This window comes from Balaenoptera ricei, chromosome 12 (genome assembly GCF_028023285.1).
Source record: "Balaenoptera ricei isolate mBalRic1 chromosome 12, mBalRic1.hap2, whole genome shotgun sequence".
Lineage (NCBI taxonomy): Eukaryota > Metazoa > Chordata > Mammalia > Artiodactyla > Balaenopteridae > Balaenoptera > Balaenoptera ricei.
The window spans coordinates 88,054,772-88,072,442 of record NC_082650.1 but is presented as its reverse complement, the minus strand read 5'-3'; the positions used below and the strand labels follow the sequence as shown (position 1 = coordinate 88,072,442).

The 17,671-nt window shown below is 39.7% G+C and overlaps 1 protein-coding gene across 2 annotated transcripts in view; it reads right to left on the bottom strand.

Moving 5' to 3' along the window:
• Positions 1 to 5,275: 5,275 nt before the first annotated feature.
• LMBRD1 (LMBR1 domain containing 1) overlaps positions 5,276 to 17,671 on the bottom strand; it is a 116,761-nt gene continuing 104,365 nt past the window's right edge. For both annotated transcript variants that reach the window (XM_059941834.1, XM_059941835.1), the window contains exons 15-16: positions 5,987 to 6,078; positions 5,276 to 5,848 (exon numbers count right to left, since the gene is read on the bottom strand). In XM_059941834.1, the coding sequence (XP_059797817.1) occupies positions 5,732 to 5,848; positions 5,987 to 6,078 (209 nt within the window). In that variant the 3' untranslated portion in view covers positions 5,276 to 5,731. The remainder of the gene's footprint in view (positions 5,849 to 5,986; positions 6,079 to 17,671) is intronic.

The following is a 17,671-nucleotide window of genomic DNA, read 5'->3' as shown; positions in this document are numbered from 1 at the left end:
GCCTTTGTTTTAAAGTCTATTTTGTCTGATATGAGTATTGCGACCCCCGCTTTCTTGTCATTTCCATTTGTATGAAAGATCTTTTTCTATTCTGATACTTTCAACCTATGTGTGTCCTTTGCCCTAAAGTGGGTCTCATGTAGGCAGCATATTATAGGCTCTTGTTTTGTTATCTGTCACTCTATGACTTTTGATTGGAACATTTAGTCCACTGACATTTAAAGTAATTATTGTATTTATTGTATATGTATTTATTGCCATTTTAAACCTTGTTTTCCAGTTGACTTTGTATTTCTTCTTCCTTTCTTTCTCTTTTTGTTATTCCTATTGTGGTTTGATGATTTTCTTTTGTATTATGCTTGTTTTCTTCTGTTTGATTTTTGTGATTCTATTGTATGCCTTTGATTTCTGATTACTGTTTTTCAAGTATGTTAAGCCCTTCTTATATCTACTTGCTTTAGACTGGTAGTCATATAGGCTCAAACACATTCTAAAAAAAAATGTACATGTTCTTACTCTCCTCCCCCACATTTTATGATTTAGACGTCCTCTTTTACATCTTCATGTTTATCCTTCTGCTCTTCATTGCGGATATCATCACTTTCGCAAAAATGTTTTTATTTTTTATTTTTTAATCTGTGTACTGGCTTATTTAAGTGATTTACTTTCCAATTGTGATTTTTCTCTTGCTATAGATTCTTGCTTCTTTTTTATTTAGAAAAGACCTTTCAAGATTTTTTTAAGGATAGGTTTAGTATTGTTGTATTCTTTTAGTTTTTGCTTATCTGAGAAATTGTCTCTTCTTCTATTCTAAATGATAATCTTGCTGGGTAGAGTATTCTAGGTTGCAAATTTTTCCCTTTCAGGACTCTGAATATATCATGCCACTCCCTTCTGGTCTGAAAAGTTTCTGTAGAGAAATCAGCTGGTAGCCTTATAGGGGTTCCCTTGCAATTAACTCTGTTTTTCTCTTTCTGCCTTTAGAATCCTCTCTTCATCTTTAAACTTTTGCCATTTTGATTACAGTATGTCTTGGTGTTTGGGACCCTCTGTACGCCTTGTACTTGGACATGTTTCCTTCTTTAGGTTTGGGAAGTTTTCAGCCATAATGTCTTCAAATACATTTTTGAACCCCTTTTCTCTTTCTTCTCCTTCTGGGATCCCTATTATGTGTAGATTGGCTCACTTTATATTATCCCATAGGTCTCTTATATTGCTTTCATTTTTTTTTCCATTTGTCTTTCTGCTATTTTGATTGGATGATTTCCATTATTCTATCTTCCAGATCACTTATTCGTTCTTCTGCATTATTCGATCTGCTATTCCTTGCCTTTAGCTCAGCTTTTGTGTCGGAAATGAGTTTTCTCATTTTTCTAGGCTCCTCTTTATAGTTTCTAGTTCCTTTTTATAGTAATTTGCATTTCTATCGATAATCTTTTTTTTTTTTTTTGGCCGCATCACGTGGCTTGTGGGATCTTAGATCCCTGAATTGAAACTGGGCCCTCAGCAGTGAAAGCATGCAGAGTCCTAACCACTGGACTGCCAGGGAATTCCCTCAATAAACTTTAATTCCTTCTGTATTTTCATTATCTTTTTTAAACTTGGTGTCTGAAGAGGTCTGTTTCATTTTTTGTTCTTTCAGGGAAATTCTCTTGATCTTTTACTTGGGAGTGGTTCCTCTGCTTCTTCATTTTACTTATATTTCTCTGATTCTATGAGTTTAGGAGAAACAGTTATCTACTGTGTTCTTGGAGGGTTGTTTTTATGAGGGAACATCCCTTTGTAGCCTGTGTGGTTTTAATATTTTTGGTGTGGGGGCTGTTTTTTGTATGGATGCCTGCCATGTCTTTCTTCAGTGTGTGCTGGCCGTTACCCCTCGATAGAGGGTGTGACTGGTGTTGTGGTGACCAGAGCCTGCACTGGATGTTGAGCGGGGCCTCCTCTTTGCTCTGTGGCTGTCACTGCCCTATTGTGGGGCAGGGTCTGCTCCCTAGTTGTTGGAGTAGAAGCCACCAGATCCGTTTCTGAGCTGTGGAGTGAATAGGTGGGACTGGAGCATGCCCACTGGGAGATGAGCCACCGAGTATTCCTCTGCTGGAGTTGTCCACCAGGGATTGCGCTCTGTGGCGTCACCTGAAACCCGTTGTGAGGGCTCCCAAGTATGCTATTGTTGGCACTGCCCTCGGCCCTGGCTCAATTGTGGGAATGCTGGCAATCGTCCCTGGTGTCCCTCAGGTGCTCTGTTCACAAAGCCACCAGTGCAGATCCACTGAAGTCAGGTACCAGGACCGCAGTAGTCATGCACTTGGACCTGCCATGAGAACTATGGAGGCAGCCCAGACCCTGGCCCTGCCTCTGCGTGCATGTGCCGACAGAGCCCACAGCTGCTAAGGCCAGACCTGACCCAGCTGCGGGAGTACCCATCGTCCACCTGGAAGTCCTGTAGGCGCTGAGCTTACAAAGCTGCTGGTGGCGGCGTAAATCTGCAGACCACACGGCTGTGAGGAGAGGGCTCAGATTTCATCCCTGCTTCCTAAGTCATGCGGCCCCTGGAGATCAGCTCTCATTTCAACCCCGCCTCTGCGTGTGGGCAATCTGCTGGCACTTACGAGCTCCCAGAGCTTGTAGAGGTGGCACCGAGCCAGTTGAGAGCGCACCAAGAAAGAGGCTGCTAGGGAGGCCCCGCCCCTCCCTTCCCTCACGCACGTTAACAGTGGGGTTTCAATGGCAGCACCAGGACCACTGTGAGCACACACAGAGTGAGGCTGCTGTGGAGGCCCAGCCTCTCCCTTCATGCACCGCTCAATGAAGGCGCTTCACTTCTATGGCAGACCCAGGCCTCTTCCGTGTACACCCCTGGTTGCCGCCATACCACCCTCCAGCCCCTTCAAGCTGTCTCCGCACAGCCAACACCAGCCCTCTCCCTGGGTCTGTCCTCTAAAGTCCGAGTTTAGCACCCGGACTCACACCCAACAGCGAACACGTCTCAGGCTGGTGTGTGCAGGGCAATGGCGTGGACCATCTATGCAGCTCTCTTTCTGTTCTGCCTGCTGCCAACTTGCTGCTGCGCTCTCCTCCAAGCCTCTGAAGCTCCCTTTCTGTCCTGGCTGATCTCTCTGTCAGTGAAGGGGCTTTCCAGGATGTGGGAACTTCTGCTCTTTCACAGCTCCCACCTAGGGGCGCAGGTCCCATCCCAATTTCTTTTTTCTTTCGTCCTACCCAGTTACGTGGAGATCTTTCTTGCAACTTTGGGTGTCTGAGATATTCTGCCACCGTTCAGTAGGTATTCTGTGAGAATTGTCCACATGTATGAGTATCTTTGATGTATTTGTGGGAGGAGGTGAACTCCACGTCCTTCTATTCCAGCATCTTGATTCTTCTCCCATAAAGCTTTGAATTAGCAAATTCGCCTGCCAACTGAGTGCTTTCCAAGTGCAGGGAGCTGCTCTGGAACCAGGGTCGAAGTTGAATGACCAGATATGTGTTCAAGGACTTGCAGCCCAGAGGAAGCAGTTACCCTGAAGGTAACAGTCATAACACACTGTACAGGGAGCCCTGTGAGCAGGGAAAAGACAGCACCTAACTGTGCCTAGGAGACTGGCGGGGGGGGGGGGTAACTGACCAGATAACGTCACGGCTGATATCTGAAGAGTAAGGATTCTCTTAGGAGACAAGAGGAAGGGAAGTGTGTCATAGGCAGAAGGGACAGTTCAGCAGAGTGGGGAGGTGAGAAATCAGAGCCGTTTGGATAATGGTGAGACATCTGTGGGGATGGCAGTGAAAACTGGATAGGTAGGTAGGACACACACCAGAAGTCTTAGATGTCACATGAAAGCTATGAATTTCATTCTGAAATAACGGAAAGCTTTTCACAGCAAAGAAATGTCATCATCTGATTTGTGTTTTCACTGTCGAGGAAAGATTGAAAGGAGCTGAGACTCGGCAGAAAGCCCAGTGAGGAAATTAAGAAGCAGTGTGTGTTAGAAGGCTTGGGCTGCTATAACAAAATACCACAGGCTGGGGGCGCATAAACAACTGAAGCCTGTTTTCTCACAGTTCTGGAGGCTGGAAGTCCACGATCAAGGTGCCGGCAGGGTCGGGTTCTCCAGAGGCCTCTCTCCTTGGCCTGCAGGTCCTCATGTGGGCTTTTCTCTATGCACACACATCCTCGATGTCTCCTCCTCTTCTTATAAGGGCACCCCGTCATACTGGATTAGGGCGCCAGCTAATTACCTCTTTAAAGGCCCAATCTCCAGATACAGTCAGAGTCTCAGTTACTACGGGTTAGGACTTCAATACGGAAATTTTTCTGTGGTGGCAGGGGGGAACACAACTCAGTCCGTAACATAGTAAGAATGGAGAAAAGGGAAAATGGAAGGACAGCTAAGCAGAGATCAACATGGCCTGATTAGTGATGGGCCAGGTACACACAGGAGATAAGGAGGTCTGCTTGAGTTTTGGTTTTGGCAACCAGGAATGTGCTGGTGCCATCTCTCAAAAAAATGAATAAAGAAGGAGGCTTGGTATGACCAGAAAAACGAGGAGTTCAATTATCAACATGCTGCAATTGAAGTAGTAATTTCTAGTTAACAGGTAAGTAAAAGTTTGGAAACTGAGGGTATATTGTCCAAAAAGAAAATGTGAAGTAAAAACAGAAGGGAATGGAATCTTGGTGAATAACATCAAAGGTGCCAAACATGAAGGGTGTGGAGGTCTATCTAGAGAGACAAAGAATAAGAGCAAAGTGACACAAAAATTAAGAGAGAGACGAACTGAATGGGAGATGGTTGTTAACTCCTAAGTCTTTTCCAGAAACTTAATGGTATTCTACTTCAAGGATCATAATATGTGCTTTTCTTGAGTTCTAATTTCCTTGTGTTAGTAAACTAGGATCTCAGTATCCAGAATGCCTTCAAAATACCCTATCGATAGTATATAGCTTTCCCTATATCTTTTGCAAATTCTAAATCTTTAGAATGAGAAAATATCTTTAAAGCTAAAATATGATGTCATATATCTTAAACTGATCAGTATACTGATTTTTTTTCAGGATTACTTATTCTTGACAATATTCCCATTTATGTTGGAATACAACTTTCGAGGTTATTTACAACAATGTATATGCCTTAAATACTGTAGAGGTGATAAGATATCTAATGGACTAATGTATGAACAATATAATACATCTTGGCACACCAAGCAGCCTGAAATCTGTTCATGAAATCTATTTCAATGGTGCTAGAGATTTAATGTAGAAAATAGAAAACAAGCTGCATAGTGGAATAACATTTATTTATCAGCTATACTGTGAATATTATTTTTCAACAATCAGATATAGACACCTGAAAATTCCACAGTACTCTAGAGACCCAAAGGCACAGATACAAGTGATTTATTATGTTTTTAAAAAGTGACCAAAGGGAATATTAATTCTGGAGGATTTTTAATCAATTCAACACTATTATACACTAGAGGAAAAAAAAATTTCCACAAACATTCCCTCACAAGGCCGGTACTTTTATATTTACATAGTATTATTATAGCAATTTAAAATGTTAATCTATGATACAATAATGTTACTTCAGAAAACATAAAAAATATAGTTTTTTTTTTAATAGCCATGCTCCCATTTTTGATGAAAGCTAGTCAGTTCATCCTAATGTTAGTTTGACACTTTACAAATGCACAAGAGATGTAGAGTCAGCTTAGTAAACCTGTACAACAGAGGCCGTCAGACAGAGTAGACAGAGGGCTCCTCATCACTCAGGTCTGAGTCATCCTCATCCACCCCTTCAATGACCGACTTCTTCCCTTTACAGCAGGAGACAATCAACCCAATCACAAACACCTGCAAATGTAAACAAGCTGTATGTTATTTCTCAAACCTGAAGTCATCCAGAAAGCACCGAATTTAAAACCCAATAGCATTGCTGTGACACAAACAGGCCACTAATGGTCACAGCATCCCTGGGACACCTGTACTTACCCCAAGAAAGGCCCAGTTACCAAAGTAGTAGGCGGCACTAAAGAACCAGAACTTGTGAAGGAACAGGTAGGTCCGGGTGACAGTACACTGATCTATAAAAGCAAATAAAGGACTAGGGTGAGGTAGTTTCTCTTGAAATAGACTATTAGTACTTGACCTAAAAGGTTATTAACCAAGACTAATAATCAGTGTTAGAGACAGGATTGAAATCTAGGCCTATCTCCAAAGCCCACTCTTTCAACCACCTTAATATAGTTTAAATTATCAACTAATATGACATATTTTTAAAAGTGAATGCCACCAATGTAACCCCAGCTCTTAGGTATAAAAAATTATATTGGCTAGTTCAGTGTAATTGAAATAGAAAAAGCATTTTAACCTGGAATGCCAGACACATCCTAAAACAAAACAGACAAAGTTTTCCTGATGAAGAATGAAGAAAAGAAATGAAGAAAGTAATCAGATGTGGTTAGCATTCTTTTCTAAGAATCCAACTGAGAGTTTTTTTTGAGCTTTTTTTTCTCTTTAAGAATGCTATTGAAAAAATGGCCACTGCTTATAAAGAAATACAGAAAAATCATTATTTACTGAATTGCTTACTGTCTGAATTTTAGACAGCATTACAGCTTGAATTTAAAAAGAAATCACTCACTTTTCTCCTTCAAAAAAAAAAAAAAAGTAACTTTTAAAGAGAAATTGGCAGACTGGTTACTTGATACTTGTGTGAGACTCTGTACTATTTTATCCAAATACATTGTTTCCATTAGTTTACAAAGTCCTTTATACATATATCTAGTAAAGGAAGTCTAAGGAAATACTTGGTTTATGAAAACCACTTGTCCCATGGATTTCTGAAAAGTAGCATTAGGTTCTATTTTATCCCAACCCTTCCCTCCCTTCCCCTACAGTTCAGCATGTCCTTCCGGATGGCTCAATGCCCAGCTGGACAGACAGCCTCTGCTTCTGGCAGGAAAACATGCCATTTCACAGAGAAGCACCTTCCCCTCGCAAGCAGGACAGCAATTTAATGCGGATCCTCTGATCCCCACGGGCCCCCTTCGTACTCCCCGTTCTCTTTCTCAGCACCAAAGGCTAAGAGGAATATTCCAAGCTTCCTAAGAAAAACCAGAAAGGTATCGAGCATCAGGGGAGGAACAAATGTTTCTCTCCTGTCCTACAGTCCCCGGCCCCCCAGATCACGCCCCTGCCCCAGATCACGGTCCCCCAACCCCAGATCACGGCCTCACACCAGGCGCCAGAGCTCAGGCAGCAGAGACGCCTCCCTGCAGGAAAGCCACTGGTCAGCCACTCTGCCCCACAGCGAATTCTCCCCTCGATCACAGAAGGTGCTTCACAGTAATATCACGTACTCAATTTGCCACTTTTTCCACTGGATTGGCCTGAATATTCCACAGTACCCATCAGAATACCTGACATTCATATTCAGTATGACTGCTGAAAAACTAAACTTTTAAAAAAGAGGGTATTTTACTGTAAAATCATATTGCTAAATAATACATTTTCTAATTTCTTTTGACTAAAATCTGAGAAGATGCCAAGGATGTCAAAACAAGATGCTCTGAATATGCCTCGAAAATGAAAGTATAACTTAAATGTCCAGCACGACAAAGCAAGTCCTGGCCCTGGTCTTGACGGACTTGGCGTCAGGTATCATTTGGTCACTTCTCTGCCACGTGAACGGGTAAGTCTGAAGCACGAGACTCTGCTTGTCACCACACTTCCTGATAGGGTCATCCTGAAGACCAAGCGAGGGTTGCAAAGTGGCAGTTAACGTCCATTTTCTTCTTCAAGATGTACCAAGACCATGATAAAGAATACAATTTTCAAGAGCTTCTCAAATGGTGCCAATAAAAACTCATCTTAAGATTTTAGAAGATTATGTGCACGCTAGTAGTGAGGAAAATACTCGCTTAGGTATTGGTATCACGACTACTCTGTACATGTTCATTATTCTTCTGTCTCTGCAGTCAAAACAGATACAAATGAATTTGGTGAAATTTAAATGTGTATAATTCAGTAGAAGGATACCTGCTGCACAGTAATATACCTTTAAATAAAAATAACCAATCTGAAATGAAGAATGGAACGGGCTGTAAAAAATGCCTGTTCACAGTTATTTTAAAAACGTCAACAGTATCTTTCATGGCTTAAGCATTACATGAGTTCTACTGTACAAGTACAAACCTGTTTTTTTTTAAATAAATTTATTTTATTCATTTATTTATTTTTGGCTGCTTTGGGTCTTCGTTGCTGTGCACGGGCTTTCTCTAGTTGTGGTGAGCAGGGGCTGCTCTTCTTTGCGATGTGCAGGCTTCTCATTGCGGTGGCTTCTCTTGTTGCAGAGCATGAGCTCTAGGTGCGCAGGCTTCAGTAGTTGTAGCGTGTGCAGGCTCAGTAGTTGTGGCTCCTGGGCTCTAGAGCGCAGGCTCAGTAGTTGTGACGCACGGGCTTAGCTGCTCCGCGGCATGTGGGATCTTCCCAGACCAGGGCTCAAACCCGCGTCCCCTGCATTGGCAGGCGGATTCTTAACCACTGTGCCACCAGGGAAGCCCACAAACCTGTTTTTAAAAAGCTATTCAACCTTCTCAACATTGCTAATGCTCTAAACTTAAAAAGTAAAAAGTTCAATTACTCATTTCCATACCTAAAGGTATTTGGGGGTCAGAACTTGAGTGAACTAGAAATTTCAAGGCCAGAACAGGGATTACAAGACAGAGGCTGAGCTGGCAAAAGCAGGTAGAATCAAATCACTTTTCCCAGGGGGTCTAATAATCCACTCCGTGACATTTTAAATTGGCTATACCTGCTGATTATTTTCCCCACCACAAAAAAACATATCTTAAATATTTTTCCTTTCACATTATTTTACATGTTTACCACTTTCAAAAGCTGGAGATTTGATGCAAGCCTTCTAAAATAAGAAAAAAATGTACATTGTTAGTGTTCTGCTTTGTTGTTGAAAAAGTATGTAACAGCTTTTATAGTTATCTTTATATGTATATATCATTATATTTATATGTGTATAAAGTGGCATATGTCCGCAGAGGAATTTTAGTTAATAATCCCCATGCATATATTTTATGTTTGAGCGATAACTCCACACTGAATACACCATCTGCCACCTCCCAGCTGCCCACCTGAATCACAGATATCTAGGAGATCTAGAGAGGTGTTTCTACCGCTATCTAAAAAACTACAGTAAGTATTTCGAACTTGGTTTGGTCTTCAAAGTAAATGTGAATTCCTCCATCTAGGGAGTGCATTCTAAAACCGGAATTGTTCAGGAGACTTCTGGCTGTTATTCCTCACAGGGACACATAAACTTCCAATTACACCAAAGAGTGCATGTTTACAATGAAAAACTAAAAACAGGGGTTCAGACAAAATTTTTTCTTCAGACAAAGTGGCCACACAGTAAAGATCAAGATTAAAAGAGCCAAGAGAGAGCACCTGGAGCATATGAACAGAATCAAAGTCCTGCTTCTACCACCCTCCCCCCATCTGTTCTCACTTACCATCAAACTAGATGAGTAACCAACAGAAAGCGCAATTAAACCTCTGCCTCTCATGGAACAGCCGCCTTTATAAATATACCCGATAGATTTTATACTACTTATTTCTTGTGTCCTTTTAGACCACTGGTTATGTCCTTGTTAATGTATGCTGACTGTCACTAACATAACTTTGCTCATTAACTATAATAAACAGCACCTTCTACTTTAAATAGATTTTGAAAAACAATACTTGGCGCCGATTTAAGCCACCATGATGTCAACACCATGTTACACTTTCACTTGAAATCAGCTTAGAGTTAATTAACTCTATATTTGTACTTTACTTATAAAACAAATCCTTATGTTAACATGTGCATTCAGAGAGAGGGCATTTGGGAAAATTCATGTACCACAGAGAATTTTAAAGCAATTTCTTTGTTTGACTAGTGACAAAAAAACTGGGAGAAGATTGGACTATTGAGAACACCACTTCCTTTCTCATGGTTGCCCGTGATCACGCTAACTTTGGTTTCTGATTAGGGTCTTGCTACTACTGAATACAACAGACATACAAATCTTAACTGTAAACAGGCTGAGGATCTCAGGCTTTATTGTGATATGATTAGGAATTGTTTATCAAATGGTTTTAACAAAGGGGATAACATAAGTGCACTGCAGGCTGGCAGAGGGAACTGAGAGTAGGAAGAGGTTCATCAAACCAGGAAACAACCCAAGTGAAAACACGAGCTGTCGGGATGAAAGGAAGGCTGGAGCTGAGGTTCTGGGGAGTAAAATGCCAGTGAATAACTACTGTCAAATGGATTTACAGCATGTGAACTATATACGCACAAAAAGATTTGAGCAACTCGCAACATATATCCAAATAAGGGAGGGCAGAAAAAATTTAAATATGTAATAAAAACCAAAATTGTATGCTCATCTGAAACTTAACAAATGGCATACCGTTTAATAATGTTTTGTTAAATCTCACTGCAGGAGCTGGGTAAAAGGGAAAGAAAGAATTGGTGAACATCAAAAATCATAGAAATTCTAAAGGAAATTGATTTATTATATTTTATGGATATATAAATTGTACCAGGCTAATAAAGATAGCATTTGTCACATGTTTTGTACTAAAGAGTAACTTTCTATAGTGACTATTTTAAGAACCAGTATCATTTGTGTTGAGCTCTGATTACATTTAAGTAAGTTTAATGTATTTCAAAGATGCTAAAATATGTATTGCTCCTTTAAGAAAGAATGCACCTAATTTCATTTGTCTTGACCATATAACAATAATTGGCCATACACAACTTATAAAAGAGAATTACAAAGGTAAGCATTAGCATAACATGTAGACACAATCTTAAACTGTATTAGTAAACTCTAAATTAATTAGATTTACTATTACTCTTAATTGTCCAAGATAGTAAAATATAAAACAACTGCTTTCTATTACTTTATCTTTTTCATAAAATGATAGTAATTTAAGGGGTACAGCAGAAAATATTAGAGATAGAAAATTGAGATTTGGTTCTTGAGTCTGCCACTTATATTTACTGTGAGATTCTGGAATCATTTAACTTCTAAGTATCAGTTTCTTTCTAAGTGTCACTGAGATAATATCTACTTCTCATGGACAGTGATAAGATAAACTGAACTTCTGAGAATTAAATTAGAGAGAATTCTACATGTGCTTAAAAAAAAAAAAAAAAAGGTTGATGTTTTAGGAGACAGCATGCTTAAGCAAGGATCTGTAAAAAGTGGCTGAGAAGTTTTACAAAATCACCTGGGCTGGCTTCAGAGTGGATTCCAAAGAACTGAGAAACCTTACACCTAGTTAACTTCAGTGTACTGTCCTAGCTGAACTTTTATCAACACAATCAAAATGTCGCCTAGAAAAAGAACTTCGACAGTAAGAGACTTTCTGGATCTCAAGCAAAACCCAAGAAAAATATGCTCTGATCAATACTTAATTTTCTGGTCTGCACGGCAACCTCACTGGACAACGGACACAATACATAAGGCTTTCTCAGCTGGATGGTACCAGCCCATGTCAGTGAGGCCCTCTTCTGACTCCAAGCCCACCTAGAAACTATGTGACTATAAACTTGGTTTTCCAGATTCCTTCCTCCATTGAGAATTCACTAGCCCTGAGCCTCTAGTTTCTTTAATGGTTATACTTCCTATGGTAAATAATAAACTGCCATCTGGCTAAAAGTTTAGTTTCCTCTCCACTTATCTGGAGCCAAATACAGATGCTGGAGATCAAGCAGGATTCTTAAATAATAATTCTATCTCATCACTCTAACTTCAATATTGCTCTGCCCATTTGATGGGTAGAATTAAATCGAATGAGACTATCAACACAGTTATTATTTGTCAAGCGAAAGATTATAAGTTTATAGTACTTAACCATGAAGGACTATTTTAACTTGTTGAACACAAAGCCTTCTGGTTCAAGAGGGCAGACTGAGCACAGTCATTTGTTCCCTGTCCTGTTTCCCAGGACCTCATGAAAGTTATGGAGCAGGAATAAAGCCAGGAGCAAACTTTAACAGCGAAGAGAATGGGAGGCAGGCCACCCGGTGATGGGAGACCTCAGCAGTATTCTGGAAGATGAAGCTACATTTAAAAGGTCTCCAGTAAAGCAGCTGGTTCCCTTCTCATTTACTTTAAAATGTAACTTAAGGATCAAGAAACCCCAGTCATAGAGTCCCCAGTGATGAGGCTTCCCAGGTTCCTGATACTTGAATACAAACTAGCATAAATATGAATGAATCATCAGATATATACAGAAAACGATCAGCACGAGGGGAAAGAACAAGATAAAGAGAAATGCTCCAAGATGAACTGAACTGTAATTGACTTAAAGGAAACGATTGAGAAAAATGTTTAGTATCTTCACATATTGGCAAAGATATTATATCCATAAAACAAAGATGCTTGAAAAAGAAAAATGGGACACATAAAGTACCTCAAGGAAAGTACAAATTTGTTACATGAAATAAAAATTCAGGGTATAGTTTGAAGATAAAGCTGAACACATATCCAAGAATCTAGAGCAAAATGGTAGGCTGAAAATACGAAATACGAGAGGAGACAGATGATGAATTGAAGATATCCAGCAACTAATGAACAAGAGCTCCCCAAGGGGAAAATGGAGAAAACAGAAACTATCAAATTAACTTCAAAAGAAGAAATAGACTGGCACTGGATTTCTCACCAGTCAAAAATGAAACACAAATGGTGCAATGCCTTTAAAGTTCTAAAAGAAATGAAGTCTTCTGTAGAATTCTAAGCACAAACCCATCAATTCTATCAATTGTGAGGATATAATACTTTTCAGATATACATTTTGCACAAAGCATTTCTTTTCTTTAACTCTAGGTAAACTGAGAGCTTTGGGAAGGAAATCAAGAAAGAAGATATGGTTTCTAATGCATCAGAAGTCCAATGAACAGAAATTATAACATTAAAGCTGAACACCACAATTAGAAAGCAATTAATCCAAAGAAAAGGGGTCAGTAGGTATTTAGAAAGAAGTAAATACAATGGGTTTCCTCCAACAGATAAAGTGAGCAAGAAGCGACAAGACACTAGGTAGATATCAATCTTATGTTACTTTAAGAACTTTTTTAACAAGAGAAAGAAAAAAAGGAACAAATTTTAAAAGTGGTTCAATTCTACAAATGCTGCTTGAACAAGGCAGAAAAATATACTCATATCTATCTATATGTTTTCTTATCCTCAAGGAGCTTACATGTTCCTATAAAAGGGTAGGACAGAGATAAGATACATAAATGACGATAGATTAAGACAGAGTGAGGTCATGTCATCAGAAGTATAAATGCTATGGGGATTCAAATGAAAAAAAGAGAAACGGCACACGTGTTTGGAGATTCAAAAAAGAAGGTCAGGTTTGAAAGAAACCTTGTAAGATGGCCAGGATTCTGACTGACAAAGATGGGAGCAGATGGGTAGAAATTGGCTGTGACATTCCAAGAACAAACAGTTGAAAAGCAAAGACGGAAAAGATGGCCACGTTCAGGAAGTGTGTGAAAAAAGGCTGGAAACACGCAGGACGGGTTAGAGAGTGGAATCCTTCAGTCCTCGGCTGAATTTATCAGATGGTACAGGGCAGCACTTAAGGTTCCTGGTGGAGGAATGACATTGTCAGAGGATTTTAGAACAGCGGTTTCCACAGTGTGGTTTCCAGACCAAAACCGTCAGAAAATTCTAGGGTCCCTCCTCAGATCCACTGAATCAGAAATTTTGTGATGTATTTCGCAAGCCTTCCAAGTGATTCTGATGCACACGAAACTTCGATAACCCCTGTTTCAGAACAATTAGGCTACCAGCACTGTGTAGTGTGGATCAGAGTGGAGCACTAGTTAAAAGGCTCAGCAATTCATCTGACATGTCATTTAGGTGAGATGTGAGGGTCACTATGGCAACAGACTCTGCATCCCTTAGCAACTGATTAGCTGAAGAGAAAGTGAATGAAGAGAACTGTGCATTGAAGAATGATGGTAGTAAAAGAAATAGTGAAGTCAGGACATACGGTCCAAGACCTTATCTGATAGCTTGTACTTCCCCAATAATTATTCATTTTAAACATTTTTATAAAAGCACATTACCAAAATAAGAAGGCTCTGTATATTATTTTCATATGGTTGATAAGTCTCATTTAGGACTACCCATAGATTAAGCTAACACACTAACATCTTAATTTCGCTTTCTTCCTTGACCTTGCACACCACACCGCAACTACACACGTGCTTTCAGCCATAAGGGAAACCTAATGAAAAAATGTGCGGTAACCAACGGTAGACTGAGAAGTTATTAGGTTTCTTATTAGTTCTCAGTTTATGATGGAATACCAAGAACAAAACAAAAAGTCAAACAGGTTCAAAGGAAAAAAAAGGACAGCCTTGAAAGTTGCACAGATTTTAAAAGACAATTATTCTAGATATTATCAAATACAGAATATAAAATATTAAGCAGTGTTTTCTAATTAAAACTCTAAAAACACAGACATAACCCCTTTCTCTCTCATATGCTATACTCGACTCCTCAGCAAATCCCACTGGCTCTACCTTCAAAATCTATGCAGAATCTGACCACTTCCTGCCACTTCCACCACCACCATCAGCTCTGCCTTGGATTCCTGCAAAAGTTCTCTCAACTTCCCTTTGCCCTTGGTTTATTATGGTCTATCTCAGGGGCTGGTAAACTTTACCCCAAAAAGATACATTTAGACCGTTCCTTGTTTTTGCAAGTTTTGCTGGAACACGGCCACGGCATCCGTGACGTACCGTGTACTGCAGCTTCTGTGCTGCAGTGGCAGAGCTGAGCAGCGTGGACCCTACTGTAGGTCCCACGGAGCCTAAAATATTGACTATCCAGTCCTTTAGAGAAAAAGGTTGCCAGGCCCTGGTCTACATATCACATCAAGTCATCTGCTCACAACCTTCTAGACTTTCCATCTGAGCGTAAAACCTGAAGTCCTTTACCTTGATGACTTGCCCTTCCTCTTCCTCTTCCAGGCTCCCCTCCCCCTCCCCACTCTGCACCTGCTCTCACCTTGGTCTACAGGGCTCCTCCCCAGGAATCTCACTTCCTGAAGGTTGTTTTGCCCAGATGTCAGCTTCTCAGTAAGGATTTCCTTTCTACTCTACTCTACTCAGCATTTCAAACCGTCCCTCCTCCTGTGCACCGCTTACCCTCCTTTGGCACTTTATTTTTCTCCATAATGCTTACCGCCTGACATACTTATTTGTCTCCTTCTACTAAGTAAGCTCCATGGGGACAGGAACATTTGAGCTTTGTTCACTGTTGTGTCACTAGTACCTGGAATAGTGCCTGGCACATACTAGATATCAATATAAACATTTGTTACATGAAAAAGCAAGGAAGAATAGATAAGAAAAACTAAATGATCGTATGGAATCCTGGAAATTAAGACATTTATAAATTTATTTTAGAATTTCAAGACACACAGGGTTTGATTCTCAGTATTAGAAAAAATGATATGTCAATATCTTCCAAAGGTGTTCAAGTTGCAAAGGCTGTTATTATTGTTGCACTCCTCAAATAAATAGGATAACTTTCTAAATAAGGCTATCAAAATTATCACAATTCTAGGTGACCTTTCTCCTCATCTTTAGACTAAACCTAACTGTCCTTAACTTTCCCATCCCAACCTCCAAATTAAGAGTATAAGACAAAAAGAGTATAAGACAAAAAGACCATATAGTGTTTTTTTAAAGGCCCCATGTGCTTGAGTCTGAGGGAAAGAATTACGTATATTCTCCTGCAGTGGATCTTCTTGTTACAAAATTCCAGAAAGCTAAAATTAATTAGCTTCACTTAACATGGGGTAGGAGGTATTAAATTTAAAGTCCATATTCAAACCTGTCTTTTAAGTCCACACAGAAAGAGTCTGGTACCATTTTCATTTCAAATTACATTTATGGACCACCCACTTGGGCACACAGCACCACAGGAGACATTAACAAATACTGTCATCACAAAGCATCAGTGTCCCTTTTTAACCTCAGGCCATACAACTAAGTTTCTAATGAAATCCCTTGACCAGCTTCATTTTCAGCCTCTTAAAATTGGCTTTCCTTAAAATGAGCTTTTTATTTATAACTGTATACCAAACATCAAGTGTAAACTAGTGGAGTAACTCCTTTAATAAAACTAGTTTTAAACAGAAGTCTCTCCTGCAAAATACATTTTTCAATTTAAAAAAAATTTTTTTATTTTATCTTTTATTTTTTAATTTTGCTTACAGGCGAAAGTATTGGTAGGTAAAAAAAAACAATCACCTGAATCCATTGTTAGTGATTATGTAAGTACTTGAGCACCACTGCTTAGTTACCTTGACTTGTAAAATCTCCTGGAAACTCAGAAGTTCAAGTAGAAAGAAACATTTCATATTCTGGGAAAAAGATGTTAAAAAGAATTCGAGAATTACATTTTTTCAGGGAATTCCCTGGCGGTCTAGTGGTTAGGACTCCGCGCTTTCGCTGCTGAGGGTGCGGGTTCACTCCCTCGTTGGGGAACTAAGATCCCACAAAGCCGTGAGGCATGGCCAAAAGGAAAAAAAAGAAATACATTTTTTCAAAGTCTCAGTAACTACCCTCCCCACTGCTACCTTTCAACAAACTGGAAGGAAATTAAGTCTTCTCTATAATCCACAGCTACTGGGCAGACGCATGCCACTATCTGGTCTCTCACTGTTTTCATCCTTTAAAAAGGCTTAACGGTGTTTTTTCTTTAGTTACAGAATAAAAGCTATTTATCAACAACAACAAAAAACAGTGTTTATTTCTTTATGCCACATCTTGTTTCCCGGAGGTACAGCCCGACTTTATATATACATATATATACACATTTTTTTCTTATTGAAGTAGAGTTGATTCACAAAGTTGTGTTAATTACTGCTGTACAGCAAAGTGATTCAGTTATGCATATATATACATTCTTTTCTTACATTCTTTTCTATTATGGTTTATCACAGATTTTTGAATGTAGTTCCCTGTGCTGCACAGTAGGACCTTGTTGTTTAGCCATCCTCTGTGTAATAGTTTGCATCTGCTCACCCCAAACTCCCACTCCATCCCTCCCACAACCCCCTCCCCTTGGCAACCACAGGTCTGTTCTCTAGTCTGTTTCTGTTTCATAGATAAGTTCATTTGTGTCATAGTTTAGATTCCACATGTAAGTGATATCATATGGTATTTGTCTTGCTATTTCTGACTTATCCTCACATGGTATGATAATCTCTAGGTCCATCCATGTTGCTGCAAATGGCATTATTTCATTCTTTTTTTATGGCTGAGTAATATCCCATTGTATATATGTACCACATCTTCTTTATCCATTCATCTGTCGATGGACATTTAGATTGTTTCCATGTCTTTTTTTTTTTTTTTTTTTTTTTTTTTTTGTTTTTTTTTGGCTGTTTAGAAAGTTGCAGTGAGAGTTGGCATATTTGTCTTTTTCTGTCTTCCTAGGCCCAAGGACCTTCTCAGCCTTGGAGAGGGAGGGATGTGAGACAGTTCTTTATTTATTTATTTATTTTTGCTGTGTTGGGTCTTCGTTGCTGTGCGAGGGCTTTCTCTAGTTGCGGCAAGTGGGGGCCACTCTTCATCGCGGT